At 44.5% G+C, this 26230-nt stretch overlaps 1 protein-coding gene and 1 long non-coding RNA gene across 2 annotated transcripts in view; both read left to right on the forward strand.

Moving 5' to 3' along the window:
* The window catches only part of RBM26 (RNA binding motif protein 26), a 122087-nt gene extending 115969 nt beyond the window's left edge, over nucleotides 1–6118 (forward strand). Inside the window, exons 21-23 of the mRNA XM_069758067.1 lie at nucleotides 2302–2388; nucleotides 4692–4805; nucleotides 5316–6118. Coding sequence (XP_069614168.1) covers nucleotides 2302–2388; nucleotides 4692–4805; nucleotides 5316–5411 — 297 coding nt within the window. The 3' untranslated portion in view covers nucleotides 5412–6118. The remainder of the gene's footprint in view (nucleotides 1–2301; nucleotides 2389–4691; nucleotides 4806–5315) is intronic.
* A 10-nt stretch (nucleotides 6119–6128) lies between these two features.
* LOC138670604 (uncharacterized) lies at nucleotides 6129–9175 on the forward strand. The gene is made up of 3 exons (XR_011319360.1): nucleotides 6129–6269; nucleotides 7343–7398; nucleotides 9039–9175. It is a non-coding gene; the product is annotated as an uncharacterized lncRNA (long non-coding RNA).
* The last annotated feature ends 17055 nt before the right edge of the window (nucleotides 9176–26230 follow it).

Consider the following 26230-nt stretch of genomic DNA (forward strand, 5'->3'; position numbering starts at 1 on the left):
ATCCGCAGCGTTTTTACACCTGCTCCAATAGAAAACTGCAGATGTAAAACCGCAGCGGAATCCGCAGTAAAAACCGCAGCGGTTTTGCACTGCGGATTTATCAAATCCGCTGCGGAAAAATCAGCAGAGGAGCTTTCTACGTGTGCACATACCCTCAAGAGTACCAGTCACTTGTCTGAGGCTGCTTTTTTCATTTAAGAAAACTGTAGAAAGCACAAATGAGTTCACTAAATAACTTTAATTCGGGGGGGAAAAAATCCAAAAGGTGCCCCTAAAGGACCCCACTTTGTAGGACAAGTGGGATCCAAACTTCGTGAGATCCTGGCATGCAGAGCGGGATTCCACAACCTTCCAACCTGGCAAAGCACAGGGTCTGGCTTATTATCGTTAGATCTTTTGGAGTCTCGCTCTGCAGACCGGTATTTCGACCTGACTTTGTGTAAAAAATCGGGTTCTGTACGGACGGCAAGAGGAGGAGTTCTGGGTGGGCATCTTTTCTAATTAATGTTGTTTAGTGAAATCGCCTGTCTGCGGCTTCTCACTGTTTTCTCAAATAAAGATGGAAGCCACAAATAGATATTCTTTAAACATGGCCATTGAATTTCTGCAGTTTCCATGTTGGCCAGCAGGCTGCGCTGTAGGCTGATAAATCACGTATTGCTTGCTAATGCCACATTGGAATTGTGGATGATACCGCAGTTGGTGCACAGAGATGGAAGCTGAATGTTACTGGGATCAATAATGTCTCCTCTTCTCTTCGGGGCTCTTTCCATGTGTGTTCCTCCAAATAGAGAGCGACCTACTACTGCCTACCAGTAATGGGTGGATAGGGTGTTATGGGATGATGACTCGGCCCATCTCAGACAGTTATGGCAGAAATGTATGCTACATGCGTATGAAGATATTAAATCAGATCCGCTACGGAGGCGAACCAAGTATAGAGTAACATAAGACAGCAGACATATTATTTCTGTCCTTCTTGTTCTTGAATAATATTGATTCTTGAGGAAAACTGTCAAAAAGTTATCGCTGAAAGGTGGGAAAAGTGGTAAAGCGCTCCAATATCTCACCTGCCCTAGTTGTACTGCTGTCCTCTGGCAGGCTGACCGACGGCCTCCTCCTCTTCCCCATGTGTCAATTTCCGTGTTTTTGGTTTTTCCTCCTTCCAGGAGCCATAACATTTTTTGGATTCTGCCCACACAGCTCTATGAGGGCTTGTTTTTTGCGTGACAAATTGTAGTTTTGAATGACCCCTTTAATTTTACCACACGATGCACTGAGAAATGGGGGAAAAAAAATCCCAAGTGCGAAAAACATGTAATTCTGCCATTGTTTTATGGGAATTGTTTTCACAGTGTGCACGGTGTGGGATAAATGACTTGGCTTCATGATTTTCCACATCGGTACAGTTACAGTGATACCAAACATGCCCAGTTCTTTATTTTAATGGTGAAAAAAAACACAAAAACGGAAATTTAAAAAAAAAAAATTGTCTCCATTTTAGGAAACTAATGTTTTTAGTTACTGTAGTGGATCTGTGCGGGCTTATTTCTTGGCGGGGCGATACAATAATTTTATTTATTAAATTTTGGGATAGATATGACACTTTTATCGCTTATTGCAGCACTTTTTTTTTTGTGATTTTTGCAGTGATAAAACCTGCAATTTTTGCATTTTTTTTTTTTTAAGTTTCAGTTTATGGTGTTTATTGATAGTTGATTGATTAGTAGATTGTAGATAATTCAGACTTTCATGTATTGTGTGTGTTTTTAACTTTTTTTTTATATCTAAATTCTCTGTGAGGGGGAAAGGGAGGTTATTTGGATTTGTATGTGTTTAATTTTCTTTTTATAAAACTTGTGACAGTCACGTAGGTCTTCATCAGACTCCCGGCTGTCATAGCCACTCATCGGCCATGTGATCGTTGGGCTGTTCATGGGCGCATAGAATAACGCTCCCCCATGCCAACGCACTGGTAATGCCGCTGTTGGAGATTGATAGTTTCGTTTAACCGGTTGATGACTGGCAGAGCTCCACTAGAGACTGTTAGTCAGGTCCCCATTATCTGCTGGGTATCGTGCAGGCTCAGTCTGTGTGCCTGCTCCTAACTTGTGCCATTCGTGTACAGCAAGTGTCGGAAAGTGGTCAATCACACCTTCTAATGTGCTACACTTTATTTTGTAATGTCCGTGACCATGCAGTGTTGTTCTAATAGAGGAAAGGCATCCATTAGGGAATGTCCTATACTGGACTGGAGTCGTGGCATTTTGATGCAATGCATATTTGTACTTTTCTTTATAGCAATTTGGAGATATTGAAGACTGCCAGATAGACGACTCCTTTCTCCGTGCGATAATCACCTTCAAAACCAGAGCAGAAGCTGAGGCCGTAAGTGTCCGTCGTCCGCGAGCCGGGGACCACTGTCTTCACTTCATCCATCACTCACAACTCTTCATATTGGTCACCTGTTAAATGTGAATGTGCACCATGTGCCTTTTCTGGTTACTTCTCCTGGTCCATATCACTAGGGTCACTATCCAATAATTATTAACCCACTACTCGCTGCTGTATTCTACACTGTGTGTGACATGAGCATTGTGTGCTACCATAAATCAGGTTCCTAGTAATGGAACAGGATGCTTTTCACCTCCCAGACAATTAGTTATATCATAGACTCATTCATTCAGTTCATGCACAATGTTACCCCAAATCCATGTTTTTTTTTTTTTTTTTTTTTTTTACTAGACATTTTTTTTCTAGATCCATTTTGATTTGCAAATGTATTTTATACATCTGGGTGTCATCTACTTTTCACCGGTGTTCTTAAAAGTATTTAAAAAAAAAAAAAAAGATATTCTTCATGAAAGGTGGGAATCTGTGTAGTAAGCATCATTTGACTTCGCTCTGTCTCTCTAAAATAGGGGGGCACAACGCCAGTCTTCCAGGGCCACCAACACCGGCACATGTGATGATTCCAACACCTTGTGCAATGTAAGGAAATCCGTGGAGGACTGCCATTGTGCACCCCTGCTCTAATACTTGATGTTCACAAAGCTCCATTTTATTCCTGTGGTGATTGAGGAGTTAAATTCTCTTTTCAAAGCTTGCCCTGTATGATCTTCTGATTAGCCCCTGAGCAGGAGACTTGTGAGCTGCATGGGAAAGAGGCCTTTAAATATATCATAAATTTATATGTAGAGATTTAAAATTTATATGGCCGGACTCCAGTATCGCACAATTCATGGCCGGCTGCTGTTGAACATGTAATTGTTTCTACATTTCACATTATGCTGTACTTTAGGAGCGTGCTATAAATCCTGGCTGACTCTCCCGGTTATTTGGGTATGTTGCTAACACTGATTTATGTTGCTTCATGTTACTTTAATTTGAGCATACAATTTCCAAAGCAGCCGCTTTGTGCATCTGGCACCGAGCAAGATTTGAGTACTTTAATACCACCTCTTCCCAGTTTTCAATTACCCTGGCTAAGGTTATTTGTCTTTCTAGCGACTGCAGGTCACGCTGGCGATTCCTTTCCCATTTTGCCTTTTTTTTTTTAATGACAAATGCTGTATTAGGCCATGTTCACACGATCCTTTTTTTCATGCGGAATTGCCGCGATTTTCCCGCTGCGGGTCCGCAGCTGTTTTCCATGCAGGATACATTACATTGTACCCTATGGAAAACAGGAACTGCTGTGCCCACAATGCGGAAAATAAAAAAAAAAAGCCGCGCTGAATAGCTGCGGGAAAAAAGAAGTACCATGTCACTTCTTTTTTCGGAGCCGCAGCGGTTCTGCACCCATTGACCTCCATTGTGAGGTCAAACCCGCAGTAAAACCCGCAGATGAAAAAAATATCTGCGGGTTTTACTGCGGTTTGTGGTGCAGAACCGCTGCAGCAGGAAGTGCGGGGAAGCGGGCGGAAGTGCGTGGGCGGAGTGTGGCTGCCCCCCCGTGCTCCGATCCCGCCCCCCGTGCTCCGATGCCCCCCTCCCCCAGTGCTCCGATGCCCCCCCCCCCGTGCCCTAATCTCACCCCCTTATACTTACCCGGCGTCCCGGTGTCCGTCCGGCCGTCTTCTCCCTGGGCGCCGCCATCTTGCAAAATGGCGGGCGCATGCGCAGTGCGCCTGCCGAATCTGCCGGCCGGCAGATTCGTTCCAAAGTGCATTTTGATCACTGAGATATAATCTATCTCAGTGATCAAAATAAAAAAAAATAGTAAATGACACCCCCCCCCCTTTGTCACCCCCATAGGTAGGGACAATAAAAAAATTAAGAATTTTTTTATTTTTTTTTTCCACTAAGGTTAGAATAGGGTTAGGGGTAGGGTTAGGGTATTTTCAGCCATTTTAACCCTAAAAAACTTCCTAGAAAACACACAGACTCTGCATAGAAAACTGCATAAAAAAAAGGATCAAAAAACGCATCAAAAAAGGACAAAAAAAGGACCTGCGTTTTCTGCCAAGAGCTGCAGTTTTTTAAAAAACAGTCCTGAAAAAAAAAGGATGGAAATCAGGAACGTGTGAACATACCCTTAATCTGTCCTCCCGTGTTTACACGATGGGACAAAATCATCCTGTTTCTTCATTTATCCGGATTTTATCATTTAGAAATCAGTATGTGTACGGTCCGCTCTCGTGAAGTTTCCGGCCCTTGACTGCTTCTTCTATATCTATGTGATCATTTAGGCTGCAATTCATGGAGCTCATTTCAAAGGACAGAACTTAAAACTGGCCTGGAGTAAGCCAATAACAAACCCAAGTAGTGCAGAAGTGGAAGATGTAGAACCAGAGGAGGAAGAAGTAAGTGTTTGACACTGACCCCTTCCAGGGATGCCTTACTTGTGTTTTTTATGCAATATCCATATAGCACACTGTGTTCTCTCATACAGAAAACCACCACAATAACATACTGCGCGGTGTGTGTATGGTTGTGTGTCGCACGCCATGTCAGAAACCTTATGCATCTTCTGTAACAATGCAGGAAGAAGATTCTTGTATGCTATGCATGGAAAGTTTCATTCTGTTTATGTAAAAAAAAAGGCTAATTTCTTTTTAAAAAGGGTTTGTCTTGTTGGATTAATTGTAAACTGTTTTCGCTGCTAAATATGTTGATCCACTTTCTAATGGGTCATAGATTTCTGGTAACAGCCATTACTGCCCCCTACTGTAATTGTGGTACATGTGTCCCAGGTTCTGAGCAAGGGTTTAATCCGCATGGACTAGAGACCCCATAGAAGCTATAGTGGGGTCACGGAGTTTTGTTAGAAACATTCACAGAAGAGTTTTTTTTATTTTTTTTTAACTTTGCAGTTTACAGAAGAGACTGCTGTGCACGACTCTCTGCTGCAGGATGATGATGAGGAGGAGGAGGAAGAAGAAAATGAGTCTCGTTCTTGGAGAAGATGATTTCCTCGGCCTTCCTGATTGAGCTCTCAATATCTGGACTGATGTTTAGTTGAACTAAGGTTCTTTTTCATGGGATGTTTTCCCTGAGTTTCCGTGTGATAAGAGATGTTGGACAGTCGGTTTGAACAGCTAACTTAAGACTTGAAAGCCTTCTGTAGCTGTCACATTTCAGTAAATGATTGCAAACTGCATCATCGTACACATATGCAATGGTTTTATTACATACACTTTGCTGAGTGTACAATTTAGTTGGTTTTAATTTAAGGAACTTGTGAAATGCAAGTAAATTTTTCCCTTAAAAAAAAAAAAAGTTTGCTTTAAAATCTCTAAATGTTTTCAGACTCGAGTAGATGACTGCTAACAATGATCTCAGTTGTTATGTATACATAATGCATAGTGTAGGCTTTACTATGTAGTAGCCTTTTTGTTCAGCTCGTTTTGTGTACGTAATTTATGTATTGGGTTTTAATAACATTGTACAAATGCTTTGCAAATAAGTCCGTGTGACTTAAGTATGTTAAAAAAAAAATAAAGTGGAATGGTTCAAGAAAGATAAAAATAATAATAAATATCCAACTCTGTTGACAAATTAAATGACAAAAAAAGAGGGGAAAAAAAGAAAATATAGAAAAAAAAAATAACCATTCCAGTGGTTTTAACTGTAAAGAGTTTATGCTGTTTATGAATAATTAAACCTCTGAATTTCATGTGCAACATTTTCTGATCTGGAAAGTACGTAGTCCTCACATCATCATCGTCACCTAGTGCCTGAACTGAGGCAGAGACGTGCGTGTTATACGGGCCACCTTCCACCCGGACAGAGGAGAACAAGACCGAAAAGTAGAAAACAAGGTGTTGGTGAGTAACATCTTTGTGATTTATGAACTTTGAGCATTTAATGGGAACATGTTTGATAAAAGCTGACCATGTCAAATAGAAGAACTCTCCTCTCCAAACCTCCAATTATCCTTTAATACAAAGGAAGATATTTCCTAATATTTACTCTTATGGGTGGTTTTTATCCCTACTGCCGGGGCGAGCAAAGTACAGGAAACAGTGGCTCCTTGTTTCTTAAGGTACCGTTACACTTAACGATTTACCAACGATCACGACCAGCGATACGACCTGGCCGTGATCATTGGTAAGTCATGTGGTCGCTGGAGAGCTGTCACACAGACAGCTCTCTCCAGCGACCAACGATGCCGAAGTCCCCGGGTAACCAGGGTAAACATCGGGTTACTAAGCGCAGGGCCGCGCTTAGTAACCCGATGTTTACCATGGTTACCATTGTAAATGTATAAAAAAAAACACTACATACTTACATTCCTGTCGCGTCCCCCAGCATCAGCTTCCCTGCACTGTGCAAGCGCTGGCCGGAAAGCAGAGCGGTGACGTCACAAAAAGCAATGATATTGTTAACGATATCGTTGTGTGTGACGGTACCTTTACAAATTGTCCTTCTGAAAGGAGGTCTTTTTATGGGAGGCATGAGATTTGATATATTGTATACTGAGGAGATTGCTTGACTAAGGATTACGTCACAGGGTCAGGTTTTATTGTCCTGTTAAAACTGGTATTAGTCAGAGACCTTATCAGTCAGTTTCACTGCTGTGGCATATTGCCACCTCGGAGTTTGGGAACTGCTTTACGCTCCAAGTTTTTGTGTTACTGCATGTCATGGGACCAATCCAGGTCCACCTCTTCATAATTAAGGAAAGATGATTAGTTTCTCCTGAATTCTAAAAGGAGAATTAGACGTTTTTAACATACTCAAATCTCCGGATCATCTGACTGTTTTAAATATGATACCATCTATCAAGCCGTTTATGTATGGCAGCAGGAATAGCATGTTAAAACTATAATTATACATTTGGGCTGCTACTTACGAGGTTATCAGGAATGTAACATCCAAATGTTCTTTTTACTCGTAGATTGTCGACTTATAGTTTTAATACATGGTCTGCTGCATGTATTCTCTCCAAAAAAGGTAATGTGTACTTCACTGATCATTTCCATCATATTTGTGTTTTTTTTGTTGTTTTTTTTACACACTAGAAATCTATTGGGCAAACATTCTGTCAGCAGACAGCTATATATCCCCACTCCCCAAACATATGACTCAGCTTGGCCATTCATTATTGTGCTTTCAATAGAAAGTGGCGAAAGGTGTCCCGTAGCAACTTACTTACCCTGAAATTCCAGCTGCACAATCCTTCTCTATCCTGACATAATCTAAAGGCCCCTTCACACTAAGCTACGCTGCAGCGATACCGACAACGATCCGGATCGCTGCAGCGTCGCTGTTTGGTCGCTGGAGAGCTGTCACACAGACAGCTCTCCAGCGACCAACGATCCCGAAGTCCCCGGGTAACCAGGGTAAACATCGGGTAACTAAGCGCAGGGCCGCGCTTAGTAACCCGATGTTTACCCTGGTTACCAGCGTAAAAGTAAATAAAAACAAACACTACATACTTACCTACCGCTGTCTGTCCCCGGCGCTCAGCTTCTCTGCACTCCTCCTGTACTGGCTGTGAGCACAGCGGCCGGAAAGCAGAGCGGTGACGTCACCGCTCTGCTTTCCGGCTGACCGACGCTCACAGCCAGTACAGGAGGAGTGCAGAGCACAGCGCCGGGGACAGACAGCGGTAGGTAAGTATGTAGTGTTTGTTTTTATTTACTTTTACGCTGGTAACCAGGGTAAACATCGGGTTACTAAGCGCGGCCCTGCGCTTAGTTACCCGATGTTTACCCTGGTTACCAGTGAAGACATCGCTGAATCGGTGTCACACACGCCGATCCAGCGATGTCCACGGGAGATCCAGCGACGAAATAAAGTTCTGGACTTTGTTCAGCGACCAACGATCTCCCAGCAGCGGCCTGATCGTTGGTCGCTGTCACACATAACGATATCCTTAACGATATCGTTGCTACGTCACAAAAAGCAACGATATCGTTAACGATATCGTTATGTGTGAAGGTACCTTTATGCGAACTGTTGGGAGGCCCCATAAACATTAATTGTTCTGCCATTCTGGCCTCGTTTGGCCAACATTCATCTAATGTGGATGGACGTGGGCATGGATCACACTTTCCCTTTTCCATGTCTGTGTCCTATTTTGAGATTCTCAAGTTATATTTCCCGAAACATACATTTTAAAATCCAGTAGGGCATATGGCTGCATAAGGGTGAGGCTCTGCGCATTTATGCATTACACCATTTAAATTACCAGTCGCAAATGGAAGACTTTCCAAAACCTCTTGTTGGTAAGAGATCAGCTCAGAGTTGATGAACCTATATTTCAGAGACTTTCTTTAAAGTGATGCAAGAAAGAATAGTGCTAGGATGGTAACTGATGTTGTAGTCTCTTAGAGTAATGTTCTCCATCTAACATGGCTATAGCTAAAAAGTCTAGACAAAAAATGTCTTGTCACATTCTGCTAAGCGACCGCTCAAATCAGATTGGGTAGACGAAATGTGTGACAGTACACCCAAGACGAATGCCTATATATGTATACTAATTTTTTTCAATTTTTTTTTTTCATTACTTGCAAGATATACTTGTTGCCTAAAAGGAAATGAGAAGATGAGTTCAATATTTAATTCTCCACTTGTTTTCTCTCTTGCAGGTTGACCCTCCTGTTTTGGTGATATTCCACAAAGCGACCAGCAGCATACACATTTGCACTGTTGAACAGTAGACTTTCCCTGTTGAGTGACACATGGGACCTTAGTTATACAAAAATACACACACACACACACACACACACACACACACACACACACACACACACACATATATTATACATACATATATACACACCGTATTTTCGGGCGTATAAGACGACCCCCAACTTTTCCAGTTAAAATATAAAATCTTCTCAAAAGTTGGGGGTTGTCTTATATGCCGGGTGTCGTCTTATAGGGTGGGTGCGGAGCAATCTGCGGTCGAAGTATATAGTGGGGGGAGTGGTCCCGATGACGAGGTGAGGGAGCGCCTCACCAGGAAGGTGTAAGTGAAGCAAACTTTCAGCGTCTGGGATGCCAGGGTTATGCAAATAAGAGAGAGAGAGCGATGCTGTGCCTAGAAAAACACTCCTCTTTCACTCATCTGGCTCGCCCTTGTATCCTATTATCTCCTTCTCTGCCTCACTTACACCTTCCCGGTGAGGCGCCCCCTCACCTTGTCATTGGGGTCGCTCCCCCCACAATATGCGGCGACCGCAGATTACTCCGCACCTGCCCTATAAGACGACACCTGGCGTATAAGACGATAGCCGACTTTTGAGAGGATTTTCAAGGGTTAAAAAGTAGTCTTATATGCCAGAAAATAGTGTGTGTGTGTATGTATGTATGTATATATATATGTATATATATATATATATATATATATATATATATATATATATATTCATATTTTCATACTTTCTTTGCAGTCATCAACGCAGAAATGCATATCACATAAACAATTCACATGTGCATCTTTATTACTTAGCGTACCTGTCACCAGTGTGGGGCTATCCTTTTTATTTAACAAGAGTGAGCAGCCTCAGACTGGGATTTTTCTAAGTATCAGCAAGGGTGGTCCAAGAATCCCTAAATGACTAGACTTTCTAGCAGAGTCTGAACTTGCGGGTTGTGAGATCCTGGCATGCAGAGTGGGAATCCTCAACCTAAAACAAGGCATTAGGGGCCCTCGTGATCAGTCTTGCCAACCAATAGGTGATGATTTTTCTATGGCAGCCAACTCTTTCCTTGAGTATAAAGGGCAGCCGCAGACTGGTGATTGGTACTGTTTAAAGCTCAGGTGTGCAGTATGTGCCCATGCACACTATGAAGTAAGTATAATCAGCTCTTTAGGAATTGGGATGTACACTCTTTCATGGTTTAGCAACAGAAAGTCAAGTAAAGAATACGTGATGCACAGAAAAGTGCCTTAATTAAGGAGGTGTGAACATACTGATTGTAGACACCCAAAACATTGTTCCTCGTTGGGCAAATGAACCTGCACATAGCACGCACTAAATGCATAGGTATACATGTTTAGTAAATACCAACATGATAGTGTTTCATGTGTAGTTTTTTTCTTACGTAGCTGTACTTTTTTTTTTTTTTTTTTTTTTAAATAGTTGCGTCGTAAAATTGCGCCCCCGTCCACCCAACTGCAAATAAAAAATAAAAAAAAACTACTTAAAAGACATTCCAGTCCGCTAGGTGGGTGGTGAATGCAACATCGGGAGGGATTCAGCAACTGACGTAAATGGTGCATTGTGTCTGCCAGTGCCATGGAACAAGAAGGCCGCATGCCCTGTGGAGCTTTTGGGGGTCTTTTCTTTTTATTTAAATTAATTAACCTGTTTCGTGTCACTCACAAGCCTAAAGTGAGCATGAAGGTTTTTTTTTTTTTTTTTTCAACTATGATGCACATTATAGTCTTACCCACAGCATGGAATGGCTGCTCGCACTTAACAATAGCTGACATACGAGAAGTGTATATCAATCGAACACTTATGATATAGTGCCTTTTGAAGGAGTTTTTCCATTTCAGACATTTATGACAAGGATATGCTATAAATGTCCACCTGACCCTCATCTAACTCTGGTTACTAGCCACTATTAATAGAGGTGGTTATACATATGCGGCTTTCTCCTTAAATTTGCACTGGCGTTTTGAAAATTGCTGAGCACACTTATCTGTGTGTTTAATTATCTAAAGGTTTTGTTTAAAGATTCCTTCACCTTCTGGTCGTGTTTATATTAACTGTTCATATTGGACAATCAGTTGTACGTACCATAGGTCATCATTGTGGAAACAGTCTCCGTTTTTCCCTCATAAGGGATGGGAGTTTTTAATTTATTGAAATCGCACAATATTTTTATAATACTTTTGCAGCAACATTTTATGCGTTATTATGGTTCTCTGTCCCTTTCTTACAGCTTCACACTTTTTGACCCTGTCATTCATGTTGTGATCTTAATGGTGAGATCTGCTCAAATAATCACCAGGCAATGGTTTTACTTTAGGAAATGTTCATCTTGGAGTTATGCAAAGAGCTTGCTGTACTAGAATTGTCAAGTGAAAAGATAAAAAGGCAAGAAAGACACTTAAAACCTAGCTGAGGACCAACCAGTATGTCACCAGACACATTTTTTGTGGTATCTTGAAATGCAGCATGTCTGACAATATCATTACCAATGTCCATATTTACCATTTTGTGGATAAGCTACAATTATTGTATGGAATGTAATGATACTTCCTCCAAAAATCTGCACAACAGTTTCTTTTCAGGTATACAATTTAATAATATAAAAATTGTTAACTACATTAAATCAAGTTGCACATTCTACAGATACATTTCTGTACCAAACAAAACATGAAAATAAAAGCAGATGTCTGTTTTAATGTTTTAAACATTTTTGTTTGTTGCTTTTCACATTTTTCTTAACCAAATAAAGTCTTTTTTTCCATCCCCAAAGAGTGTTTTCTCTTTCTTTAGATTTTCTTGTTCACAAGCCTAAAAGTACAAAAATACAAGTATCAGAGTTGAAAAATATAACCTGTTCGTGTCTATGCATGAGGTGTGTTATTATAACTAGTCAATGCAAAACAATGGCTCAGATCTAGGCGTATTAGGAGTCAGCTGGGAGAGCTCAATAAAAAGGTGGTGAGCATATTTGGCAGTTTGTGTAAGTCATTGTCATAATCTCTGTGACCTATGTTTCTTTTAGAAGTTTTGGTTTACAGGTTCAGAGTTTGGACACCTCCAGTTCTGTAATGTGCTTAGTTAATGGCTAGACTGGTCTCTGAACGTGTGTGAATTCTGTGAAGCTGATCCCTGACAGGTTTGAACCCTTTGAATTCTGTGGCTTTACATATATGGTCATAAAAAGATGGTCCTTAGAAGATCAGCACTGTGGCTCAGTGGTTAGCATTGCAGCCTTGCAGCGCTGAAGTCCTGGGTTCAGATCCAAACAAGGACAACATCTGCAAGGAGTTTGTACGTTCTCCCCGTGTTTGTGTAGATTTCCTCCAGGTACTTCGGTTTCTTTCCGCACTCCAAAGAGTTGCTGATAGGGAATGTAGATTGTGAGCCCCAATGGGGACAGTGATTATGTCTAAGCGCTGTGGAAATAATGGCACTATATAAGGCTAAGTTCACACTTGCATTTGGCTGGTCTGCGTATGGCGGCGTACTTCCTCCCTTAAGCTCCGCCTCTTTCCGCATGCATCCTGCGTACTTATCTTTACCATTGGGTACGCAGGGACATGCATTGTATGCGGATGCGTCGGCATGCAGCCTTTTAACAAGGCTGCCGACCGCAAGAAAATGCAACATGTTGCGTTCGGCGGGCACGTCAAAACGCCGCATACGGATGCATCTGCATACAGCGCATGTCCCTGCATACCCAATGTTAAAGATAGGTATGCAGGACGCATGCTGAAGTAGGCGGAGCTTAAGGGAGGAAGTACACAGCCATACGCAGACCAACCAAACGCAAGTGTGAACCCAGCCTAAGTGAATAAAATTAATAATGCAGAATTAGTGTGAGGAAAATGAAGTACATCCTTACTGCTTCTTTCAAAATTAAGAATGTAAGTGGCATCCCTTGATTGTTTATTAGTAAAAGTGACTGCCACCATAGAGCAAGTTTTGGGCCGTTTACTGGTTGACCCTATTAAGATGTTTTGTTACCATCTGTAATGATGTTGGGAAGTAATTGTTGGAGCCCATTAATCTGGGTTTAAAAGGCCATTTTCAGACAACTTTGAGTTCATTATTATATAGTTAGGTTCTCGGGAGATTTCAAGTGGAAAATATTCAAGACCGTTTTCCCAGGCGTCGATGTTGCAACCAATTCACCCCTGGGTCAGTCTGTGCAAAAATAATAAAACCTAAGAGCTACAGCTCACATTCTAAAGGCCTCATCAAAATTATTCACCGCATTGTCATTGATTGCCGTGACAAGCCTGACGTAATGGCAACAGGCCCAGAAATCCCATGCGTGCGCACTGCCCATAGGCTACATAGGCATTCGCACTGAAGCTGGTGCGCGTCCCCAGCTTCTTCTCACATGTGCGCATGCAAATTCTGCACTTCTAAATCTGTATGCCCCCTCCCTTCTAAACCCCAAAGTGCCTAAACCACAATTGGCGTCCGCATGTTTGGCATTTCTGTAGTGAAGAGAGCCCGCCTAATTTACGGGTGCATGTCTCCATAAGCATGAGCTGTGCATAATGTACTTTGCATAACAACGTACTGGGCACAATTTCACAATTTTCAAACTCTTAACTCTGTGTCACGGATCCCTTCTCCGTGGAGTCACTTATTCGTCACGTGCCTGCTCTCATACGCGCTGCCACCACTCATCGAATGCACAGGCGATGAGTCCTGGAACTAATAATACTAATAAAAATATGTCTATCACTCATAAGGCTCACACACCTTTTGGCTATGGATTCTTTAGAACATTCAAGGTTCAACTTGTTAAAGTTTTATACTTTAATAACAAAACGTTCAATGCTTACAATAAGAAAAAGGTATAAAAATATGATAATAAAAAGACATACAACTTATGCAAACAATGTCAAACTAAACATGATAAACTTACAGAAATCATCTAACTGGTAGTCTGCTTTCTGCTCCCTGAGGGGGGGTGAATAGAGTTGGTGGAACACATCAGCTTCTCAGGCTGCCCTCACATGTGAACACAATTCTCTGTCTGCAGCCTAAATTTATAACTTTGGTCTGAGGTCAGACCGGCCTCCCAGGTTAATATCATAATTGCGGTCTGTTTGATTGGGCACGGCTGTGCTACTAATGAATATATATTATTTTCCTCTGGAGACACGTGTGAGATTGTTCCCAGGGATAGCTTCCCTCAGACCGCAATTTAGCATCTCCCCTCCAAGACATCAGAGGTGCCAATTGTTGCTTTTCTTTTCAGCCCTAGCTAGACCTGGTGAGATCTGGAGACAGAATTTCTACTATTCCCAAGGAAGTACCTATTAACACCGAGGTGCGACTTGCCTTCAGGACAGATGTTACATTATCACTGGTCACACATATAACCCTAGACATATGTCCCTACACACATATAGATATATTTCATCACACCTCCCTCCTTATGAACGTGCATAGGGGTTGACTTACAGGTCAGCTCCCAAGTACGTATCTGGTTCTGCCCCGCCTTGGCGAGAAAGGCCATCGGCATTGCCATGATCAACTCCCTTCTTGTGCTGAATTGTGAAATCATATTGCTGAAGTATCAAACTCCATCTAAGCAATTTCCCATTGTCCCCAACTACTCTGTTGAGCCAACTCAGTGGGTTATGATCTGTGATCACGGTGAAGTTGCGCCCATAGAGGTATGGTTGCAGCTTCTGCAGAGCCCACACAATTGCCAAACATTCTTTTTCAATGGTGGCATAAGCCACTTCTCTGGGCAGAAGTTTCCTTCTTAGGTACAGAATTGGGTGTTCCTCTCCTTGTTGGTTCACCTGGCTGAGAACTGCACCTAGCCCATAGGTGCTGGCATCTGTACTACAAACCGGCGAGAGAAATCTGGGGCCTGCAGGACGGGTGAACTAACCAATACCGACTTTAGGGCAGAAAATGATTCCTCACACTGAGGACTCCAGGAGACAATTTTAGGAAGTATCTTCCTGGTCAGATCAGTTAACAGTTTGGCCAGAGCACTGTAGTTTGGTACAAACCTCCTATAGTAGCCATCCGTTCCCAGGAAGGACAGTACCTGGTTCGTGGGGTGGCCCAGGCTGTAATGGCTTCTACCTTCCCTGGCTCAGGTTTTAGCAGTCCTCCCCCACCCGGTGTCCCAGGTATTGTACTTCCCGCATGGCTACCTGACACTTCCCTGGCTTAACGGTAAGACCTGCAGTTTTAAGCTTTTGCAACACCTGTACGAGGTGTTCCTCCCAAGAATCACTAAAGATGGCTATATCATCAAGATAAGCGACGGCAAAACCATCATATCCTTCCAATAAGTGATTGACCAACCTCTGGAAGGTCGCAGGGGCATTCTTCATACCAAAGGGCATCACCAGAAACTCAAACAGCTCGAATGGCGTCATAAAGGCAGACCTCTCCTGAGCTTCTCTGGTCAGGGGTATCTGCCAGTATCCCCTACTCAGGTCCATGATGGTAAGGTACGATGCTTTAGCTAGCTGCTCTAACAGCTCACCTATCCTCGTATAGACCTCACATGTAGTCAGTACATTTAATTTCCTGTAGTCTACAGGAACCGAGAACCGGGTAGTACGGTCCTTTTTTGCGACAAGAACCACAGGCGAGGCCCAGGCACTCCTGGATTTTTGTATCACCTTGAGTTTCAGCATCTCCTCTACCTGTTCCCTCATGTGTACCTTCACCTCTGCTGACACACGGTATGCGGACTGCCGTACTGGGGGATTAGTACCAGTGTCCACATGGTGAACTGCTAAGTGTGTCCTCCCAGGCTCCCCTGTGAAGACTTCAGTGAACTCGCTGAGCGCCCCCATCAGCTCAGACCTCTGACTGGGATAGCTCAGGGTTAAGCTCTGCTGACTCCAGGGGCTCCATGTACTGAGTCCTAGTCCCCACATCTAATAACAGATCAGCCTCCCCCTCTTCAGGCAGGCTACAGACAGGTAAGACACAGGCCTCCCTGGCATGATGTGCCTTCAACATAGTTACATAGTTATTAAGGTTGAAGGAAGACTATATGTCCATCTAGTTCAACCCATAGCCTAACCTAACATGTTGATCCAGAGGAAGGCAAAAAAAACCCATGTGGCAAAGAGTAAGCTCCACATTGGGGAAAAAAATTCCTTCCCGACTCCACATACGGCAATCAGACTAGTTCCCTGGATCAACGCCCTATCAAGGAATCTAGTGTATATACCCTGTAACATTATACTTTTCCAGAAAGGTATCCAGTCCCCTCTTAAATTTAAGTAATGAATCACTCATTACAACATCATACGGCAGAGAGTTCCATAGTCTCACTGCTCTTACAGTAAAGAATCCGCGTCTGTTATTATGCTTAAACCTTTTTTCCTCCAACCGCAGAGGATGCCCCCTTGTCCCTGTTTCAGGTCTATGATTAAAAAGATCATCAGAAAGGTCTTTGTACTGTCGCCTCATATATTTATACATTAAAATAAGATCACCCCTTAGTCTTCGTTTTTCCAAACTAGCCCCAAGTGTAATAACCTATCTTGGTATTGCAGACCCCCCAGTCCTCTAATAACCTTGGTCGCTCTTCTCTGCACCCGCTCCAGTTCAGCTATGTCTTTCTTAAACACCGGAGACCAGAACTGTGCACAGTATTCTAAGTGTGGTCGAACTAGTGACTTGTATAGAGGTAAAATTATATTCTCCTCATGAGCATCTATGTCTCTTTTAATGCATCCCATTATTTTATTTGCCTTTGTAGCCGCTGCCTGACACTGGCCACTGAATTTAAGTTTGTCATCCACCCATACACCCAGGTCTTTTTCATTGACGGTTTTGCCCAGAGTTTTAGAATTAAGCACATAATTATACATCTTATTACTTCTACCCAAGTGCATGACCTTACATTTATCCCCATTAAAGCTCATTTGCCATTTATCAGCCCAAGCTTCTAGTTTACATAAATCATCCTGTAATATTTTATTTATTATTTTATTATACATTTTTATAGCGCCATTTATTCCATGGCGCTTTACATGTGAATACGGGGCAAATATAGAGAATTACATTAAACATGAGCAGATAACAAGGCACACGAGTACATAAGGAGGGAGGACCCTGCCCGCGAGGGCTCACAGTCTGCAGGGGGTGGGTGAGGATACACTAGGAGAGGGAAGAGCTGGCTGTGCGGCTGTTCAGTAGGTTGAGGTTTTAATATAAAATTGTCCTCCTCTGTATTGATTACCCTGCAGAGTTTAGTGTCATCTGCAAACATTGAAATTCTACTCTGAATGCCCCCTACAAGGTCATTAATAAATATGTTAAAAAGTAGAGGGCCCAATACTGACCCCTGTGGAACCCCACTGCTAACCGCGACCCAGTCCGAGTGTGCTCCATTAATAACCACCCTTTGTTTCCTATCCCTGAGCCAGCACTCAACCCACTTGCACATATTTTCCCCTATCCCCATTATTCTCATTTTAAGTATCAACCTTTTGTGTGGCACCGTATCAAAAGCTTTTGAAAAGTCCATATACACTACATCCACTGGGTTCCCTTGGTCCAATCCGGAACTTACCTCTTCATAGAAACTGATCAAATTAGTCTGACATGAACGGTCCCTAGTAAACCTGTGCTGATACTGGGTCATGAGGTTATTCCTCTTCAGATACTCCAGTATAGCGTCCCTTAGAATGCCCTCCAGGATTTTACCCACAGTAGAGGTTAAGCTTACTGGCCTATAATTTCCGAGTTCAGTTTTTGTTCCCTTTTTGAATATTGGCACCATATTTGCTATACGCCAGTCCTGCGGCACAGACCCTGTTATTATGGAGTCTTTAAAGATTAAAAATAATGGTCTATCAATGACTGTACTTAATTCCTGCAGTACTCGAGGGTGTATCCCATCCGGGCCCGGAGATTTGTCAATTTTAGTGATTTTTAGACGCCGCCGCACTTCCTGCTGGGTTAAGCAGGTGACATTTAATTGGGAATTTTTATCACTAGACATTTTGTCTGCCATGGGATTTTCTTGTGTAAATACTGATGAAAAAAGTCATTTAGCATATTGGCTTTTTCCTCATCCTCATCCACCATCTCACCCAGACTATTTTTAAGGGGGCCAACACTATCATTTTTTAGTTTCTTACTATTTTTGTAGTTAAAGAATATTTTAGGATTATTTTTACTCTCTCTGGCAATGAGTCTCTGTCTCAATCTTTGCCGCCTTGATTTGCTTTTTACAGAATTTATTTAATTTTCTGTATTTATTTAATGCCTCCTCACTACCTACTTCCTTTAATTCTCTAAATGCTTTCTTTTTGTCACTTATTGCGCCCCTTACAGCTCTATTTAGCCATATTGGTTTCCTCCTATTTCTAGTATGTTTATTCCCATACGGTATATACTGTGCACAGGTCCTATCCAGGATGCTAATAAACGTCTCCCATTTTCTTTGTGTATTTTTGTGTCCCAGGATATCGTCCCAGTTAATTGCACCAAGATCCTCTCTCATCCGTTGGAAATTTGCCCTCCTGAAGTTTAGTGTCCTTGTAACCCCTCTACTACACATCTTTTTAAAGGATACATGAAAACTTATTATTTTGTGATCGCTATTTCCCAAGTGACCCCCAACCCTTATATTTGATATGCGGTCTGGCCTGTTGGTTAATATTAGGTCTAGCAGTAAATATGTAAACATATTTACATGAAACACTTTCTGACGCTTTGCATGCTCATCTAGTGTCACCACATAATTAACATCATTCAGCCGCTTATGTACAGTATATGGTCCCTCCCATGCGGCCTGCAATTTATTCTGTAACATAGGGACCAACACCCAAACCTTCTGCCCCTCCTCGTAGGCCCTTAGTCTGGCATTACGGTCGTACCAGACCTTCTGGTTGATTTGGGCCTGGGTCACGTTCTCATGGGCCAGGTTGCTCAGTTTCTGCATTCTCTCTCTGAGCCGCAGTACATATTCGACCACTGAGACTCCAGTAGTTCTGGGGTCATCCTCCCAACAGTCCTTAATCAAATCAAGTGGCCCTCTGACCCTCCTCCCATAAACCAGTTCAAAGGGGAAGAATTCAGTAGATGCCTTGGGTACCTCTCTAGGCAAACAACAGATGGGGGAGGTACCTCTCTCAGTCTCCACCAACATTTTGAGCATTTGCTTTAATGTTCCATTAAACCGCTCGCAGAGTCCGTTGGTTTGGGGATGATAGGAGCTGGCCACAAAATGCTGTACTTGTATTCTTTCACAGAGGCTTTCCATCAGATCAGACATGAACTGGGTTCCCTGATCGGTCAACATTTCCCTGGGGAAACCCACACGCGAGAACAATAAAGCATCCACCACTTTGCTCGGATGGAGGATAGTGCCACAGCTTCCGGGTATTGTGTAGCATAGTCCACCACTGTAAGGATGTACTTTTTGCCAGAGCTGTTAGGGATTGCAAGTGGCCCTATGATCTCCACAGCCACTCGCTGGAAAGGTTCATCGATCACAGGCAGTGGTATCAATGGAGCTTTCTGTATATTCCAAGACTTTCCAACTCTGACAAACTACGCACGATCGGCAGTAATTGGCAATATCTGTCCCCATCTTGGGCCAATAGAAGTTATGTGTCAGGCGAGCTTTAGTCTTTTGTATTCCAAGGAGTCCGGCCAAAGGAATTTCATGGGCAATTCTCAATAATTGTTCCCTAAATGGATAAAATATGATCAGCCGCTGTTCATAGTCCCAAGATTCTGTAGTATCCGTGGGGATAGTCTCTGTATACAGTCTGCCCTGGTCCCAGTATACTCTCTCTTTGCCAGAAGCAGCAGGGGGTTGGTCTGCAAGATATCTGAGCTCTTCCAGACTGATATCTGTCTGCAGGGCCTCCTGGAAGCTCTGACGGTCAGCAGGCCCTGGCCTAGTGTGACTTCCCGGCCCTGGTCTGATGCTGAGTTTTCAGTGTCTGTTATCAGGGACCTTGGTGGGTCTGCCATGTATGGAGGCTCCGGGACCACAGTATGGGCCTCCTGTTCTGGCAGTTCTGTCTGAGACTCATCCTCTAATCTCTGGGCCGGAGTCTGAGCCGCAGCCTGACTCTGGGTCACAGCTGCCACATAATTACAGTCCTGTGCATTGGGACATTTTCCCTCCTCGCACGGGATCTCAGGTGGGTCACTTTCTTCCACCTTCTCTGCATCATTTACTTGCAAGGGAGGAACATAGTGGGACACCATCCTCCCCAGGTCTGTGCCTAGCAACACATTGGTGGGAATAGCCTCTGATACTCCCACTTCTCTCAGTCCTTTCCCTGCTCCCCAGTCTAGGTATACATGGGCCATGGGCACGGCAGGGCTGACCCCTCCAATCCCGGTTATAGACATAGTCTTTCCTGGTATGATATCGGCAGGGGTTATCATGGCTGGACGCACCAGGTTCACCTCTGCCCCAGTGTCTCTGAGACCAATGGTGACTTTATTGCCAACAGTGACAGATTGACAGTTCTCATTTGCCCTCACATCAGAGCCGGCTACAAAGAGGACAGACGGTGGGGACACAGACGGCTTTGTGGTTGAAGTTGGGCATTTCTCCCTATCAGGGCAGACAGCGCTAACATGTCCCACTTTGTTGCAGGAGAAGCACCGGCGTGCATCGCCTAGAGCAGGGGTCCCCAACTCCAGTCCTCAAGGCCCACCAACAGGTCATGTTTTCACGATTTCCTTTGCATTGCACAGGTGATGCAATTATTACCTGGGCAAGATTAAGGAAATCCTGAAAACATGACATGTTGGTGGGCCTTGAGGACTGGAGTTGGGGACCCCTGGCCTAGAGAATGTCTATTTCCTGGGGCCCCATAGAAGGTGGGATTGGACAGCACTGGTGATCGGCCGGCAGAGGGAGAAGGGTCCCCGTTTGGCTTACCTCCCCTCTAGCTGAATCCCGATGGCTTCCGCACCTCAGGCATCCTGTTAGCCACACAGCAGTCCACAATCCTTGCAGCCTGATCCACAGTTTGTGGCTCCCGATCACACACAAATTGTCGTACATCCGTGGGGCACATGTGAAGAAATTGATCCTTGACCATAAGATTCGTTAAGTCCTCAAAACTGTTAACAGAAAGTCCCCTAGTCCATTGGTGGAACGTGGTCCTCAAGGTGCTCACAACATCCACATAGCTGTCAGTTGATCCACGTTGTAGGTTCTGAAACTTTCTACGATACACTTCTGGTGTCAGATTGTATTTCCTGATCAGGGCCTCTTTTATGGCCTCATAGTTCACATCTAGCTCTGCTGAGAGGCCAGCAAAAACTTCCAGGGCTTTGCCTCTCAACCCAGGGGTTAGATACTGCGCCCACTGCTCACGGGGTAGATGGTACTGCCGGCAGGTTTTTTCAAATCCCCGCAGGAAAGTATCTAAGTCCGTATCCTTCTCCATCACAGGGAAGTTTTCAAGACGTGGCGTCCTTGGATTTATGTCCTGGGAGGGGGTTATCTGAGAACTGATACCCCGTTCGAGCTGAGCCATTTGAAGCTGGAAAGCTCTCTCCTCCCGGCGTTCTGCAGCCTTTCTCTCAGCCTGTCAATACTGTAGAATCAGCTGCATGCGCAGATTGGGATCACTTGTTCCCAGCCATTGTAAGTCCATTTGCAAAGTACAGTCCATAGGCTCCTCAGCACTGCCATTGCTGACATTTCCATCAGGTATCTCTGGTGCAAGAGCTGGCATTGCTGGGTCTCTCTGAGGTGGACTCTCTCCTTGCCCAGATGTTCCAGCACTTTGCTCTATGTCCTGCTCGACCAAGGCGTGTATCAGCAGCTCCTTGGATTTGTCAGCCGTCTCTTCCTCTCTGCTCACAGAGGCTGGTCAGAGCTTCTTTGCTCTGCTTCTTGTACTGGGCTGCCATATCAATGAACAGCCTTTGCCAAATAAAAGATAGAAAAGAAAAAAACGGGGAGGGGAAACTGTTTGCAAGTATGTCTAAGTAAGCACTGAGTTGAACCTTGAAGAACTGGTGCACTCCTCGCAAGGATACCAATTCTTTAGTATAGGGAATAATTGCTTAAACCATGCACTAATGCTCTAATAGAAATAATTCTATCCCACCGCTCGCCACCAATTGTCACGGATCCCTTCTCCGTGGAGCCACTTATTCATCACGTGCCTGCTCTCACACGTGACTTGGGGTTGTGCCTGCAAGGGTTAATCTATCATCCAATTTCATTCGCGACCCCTTCAGCAAGCCATTCTGTCTTAGTGGGACAGGTCTGTCTTCTCCCTGGATCGTCCGATCCGACTCTCTTCTCGGGTCAAATGGTCTCTCAACTGGTGGCTGACGTCACCTCTCATCTCCCAGGGCAGGTCCTTACTTCCAGTTCACTGGCAGGTGTTGACGACGGATGCCAGCCTGCTCGGCTGGGGTGCGATTTTTCATCACCTGACGGTTCAGGGCCGTTGGTCGGCGCAGGATCAATGTCCTCGAGATTTGGGCCATCTTTCTGTCCCTCCACCACTGGGAAAGGATTCTCAGGGGCCTACCAATCCGAATCCAGATGGACAACGCCACGGCTGTGGCATATGTCAACCATCAGGGGGGGACTCGGAGCTCCTTGGCCCTGGCCGAGGTATCCAAGATCCTCCTCTGGGCAGAGGCAATGCTTCCGGTGATATCCATGGTGCATATCCCCGGCGTGGACAATTGGGCCGCTGACTTCCTCAGCCGCAAGGGCCTCACGGCAGGGGAATGGTCCTTGCATCAGGAGGCATTCCATCAGATTTGTCTTCGATGGGGGACTCCGAACGTGGACATCACGGCGTCTCGAATGAACAGGAAGGTTCCGCAGTTGGTCTCCAGGTCTCGCGATCCTCTTGCAGTGGGCTTCAATGCTCTGGCCATTCCTTGGTCACAGTTCGTGCTACCCTACCTGTTCCCACCCCTCCATTACTTCCCAAACTGTTGAAAAAGATCAAAGCGGAAGGGGTGCCGGTCATTCTGATCGCCCCGGATTGGCCCAGGAGAGCATAGTTCGCGGAGCTCGTCAACCTTCTCGTGGACGCTCCCTGGCGCCTTCCAGACAGGCCCGATCTGCTGTCTCAGGGTCCGATCTGCCACCCGAATTCTCGGTCGCTCAGTTTAACGGCATGGCTGTTGAGACCGCAGTTCTAAGAGCGTCCGGCCTTTCGGACCGGGTGATTCACACCATGATCCAGGCTCGGGAGCCTTCGTCTTCCAGGATCTACTATCGTACCTGGAAGGCTTACTTCCATTGGTGCGAGTCCAACCGCGTTTCATCTATGTCCTTTTCCCTGCCTTCCATTTTGGCCTTCCTTCAGGCAGGACTGGATTCGGGCCTTGCTCTGAGTTCCCTCAAGGGCCAGGTTTCTGCGCTTTCCATCCTTTTTCAGAAGACATTAGCTACTCGGCCACAGGTTAAGACCTTCCTTCAAGGAGCAGCCCATGCTGTTCCTCCGTATAGGGCCCCTGTGGATTCATGGGATTTAAATATGGTACCGGACGTTCTGAGGGTTTCCCCCTTTGAGTTATGGCTCTGGGTAGGAGGGGAGCGAAAAACGAACACAGAAAAATGGAAAATCCCAAGGTCATGAGGGGGTTAAGGGCATAGAAATTATGTCGCACAAAATGGTTAAGAACATTTTCCACATGTCTACTTTACATCGACACAACTTTTGAAACATAATTTTTTTTTTTGTTAGGGTGGTTTCACACTTGCGTTTTTGTCTGCAGCGTTTTTTGCACAAAAAACCGCATGCGTTTTTTTCCCTATATTTAACATTGAAAACGCATGCGTTTTTTTGTGTACGCGTTTGGTCGCGTTTTCAATCGCATGCGTTTTTTTACTGCATGCGTTCATTTTCAAAAATGCAACTTGTAGTATTTTTGAGAGGCGTTTTTTGGACACAAAAAAACGCATGCGTTTTCATGCGGGTTTTTTGGGTCAAAAACACATTGGAGTCAATAGAAACGCATGCGTTTTTTGTGCATGCGTTTGCATGCGTTAAAAACGCATGCGTTTTTTTTTTTAAAAAACATAAAAACACACTGATAAACTACCCCACACCATAAAATTGATAAAGGGATCCTACCCCTAACCCTAACCCTACCCCTAACCCTAACCCTTCCCCTAACCCTAACCCTAGCTCTTTCTGTTTATAGTGGGTTTTTTACTTTATTTTGATGATTGGCAGCTGTCACACATTTATCTGCATGCGTTTAAAAAACGCAAACGCATGAAAAAACGCATGTAAACGCGTCAAAACGCAGCGTTTTTTTCACCATATGCAAAAACGCATGCGTCAAAAAAACGCAGTGTTTGCACACGTTTACATGCGTTTTTTCACCATGCGTTTTTTTTTTAAAACGCATGCGTTTTGAAACGCCAGTGTGAAACCAGCCTTAGGAAGTTAAATTTACAAAACTTTTTTTTTTTTTTTTAAAGGAACCACATCACAATCGAAGCAACTTTTGGGGGACTATAGTACAGAAAATACCCAAAAGTGACACCATTCAAAAACCCACCACTCATAGTCCTCAAAACCATATTCAAGAAGTTTGTTAACCCTTCAGGTGCGTCACAGGAATTAATGGAATGTTGTAGGAAAAAATTAACATTTATTTTTTTTCCCCAAAATTTTACTTTATCCCCTAATTTTTTATTTCTCCTTCACCTCATTGGGGGACACAGGACCATGGGTGTTATGCTACCACTAGGAGGCTGACATTAAGTAGAAACAAAAAGATTAGCTCCTCTGCAGTATACAACCCAGCTGAACCAGTTCAAGCTTAGTGTCGGTAGGGGGCACATAGGTTCTGATCTTCAGAACACATCTATAGCTTTTAATTTTTACCTTTTTTTCTCAATTTTTTCAAAGGATTATAGTGGGCAATGGGTCCCTAAAGGGCTACGCTCCTCCCCAAACCTACAACAGGTGGGAACATGGAGTGTCACCTCCACGTACCCCCTCTTGCATCATTTACTCCAGTATGCCTGAGATCCCTTTTAGGGGCGACGGGTCCCTCCAGGGCACCATTCTCCCCACACCAACAACAGATGGGAACATGGAGTATCGCCTTCATGTACCCCCATCTGCATCCAGGCTTATTACAGCCAGACCAACAGCCCTGATCCATCCCGGGGAAGTTAACCCCTAGGATGTCCAGAGGCACTGATTGTGTCCATGCGGCCCCAACTGCATTGCCCCTGATAAACAGCTGCAATGGAAGGAAAGCGGATGGTCCCTCTCCACCTCTCTGACAATGGGATGGTGGATGGAGGGTTCCTGCACCGTCCATACTGCAGCAGCTGACCTGTAGGCAGAGCAACCCGGGTCCGGCGCTTCATCTTTCTCATGCATTTCCAACTGAGACGCACATCGTGGGGGTAAGTGTGGGCCCGGTACATGAACGGGTTGGTAATCCCGCTACACGAATGGGTTCATAATCCCAGCAGAGGGCTCCTACTTCAAGCGCTATCTCCCATGGTGCTCCATTTCTCCCAGGCGCATTCCAGCTGGCGTCGGCCTATTCTTAGTCGCAACCTGGAAGCTGCACCTCTTACGATGTCGTGGCAGCGGCTTTGCCCACGTCTTAGCACTTCTCGCTCACGGCGAGACTTCCCTCTGGCAATTCCGGCAGCCATCTTTATCTGCCGGCTGCCTCTGCACGTGTAGCTGGTTTCTACTGCACATGGTGACACCTCTCAGCATTTCTCACCTGGGCTGCATCTCTCGCTCCATCTGCAGTTCCTGGTGGACCTCTTCACCTGCCGGCTCTCTACATGTGTAGCCTGTTCAGAGGAGCGTAGTCCATCGGAAGGACCGCTCTCACAGGGCCACAGGACCTAGGTAAGATCTCTGCGCTGCGACAGATACTCATTGGCCCTTCTCTGCAGTAGTCACTGGGGTTTACAGGCCACAATCCTCCAGCAGAATCAGGGACATACTGGGTAAGACATCTAAGAAGGCTTACCTCTTCCGGGTTGGGGCATTCCCCTCATGGGGGCAGGGGACCCCAGGTCTCGTATAAGACCAGTCGTGGAAGAGCCGACCCAAGCAATCCTGTTCTAATGGATCCAGGTCCCATAGATTCTTGGCTCAATGACTTGCAGCACTATCTTGTCGACACCAGCAGAGTAC

This window comes from Ranitomeya imitator, chromosome 3 (assembly GCF_032444005.1).
Source record: "Ranitomeya imitator isolate aRanImi1 chromosome 3, aRanImi1.pri, whole genome shotgun sequence".
NCBI lineage: Eukaryota > Metazoa > Chordata > Amphibia > Anura > Dendrobatidae > Ranitomeya > Ranitomeya imitator.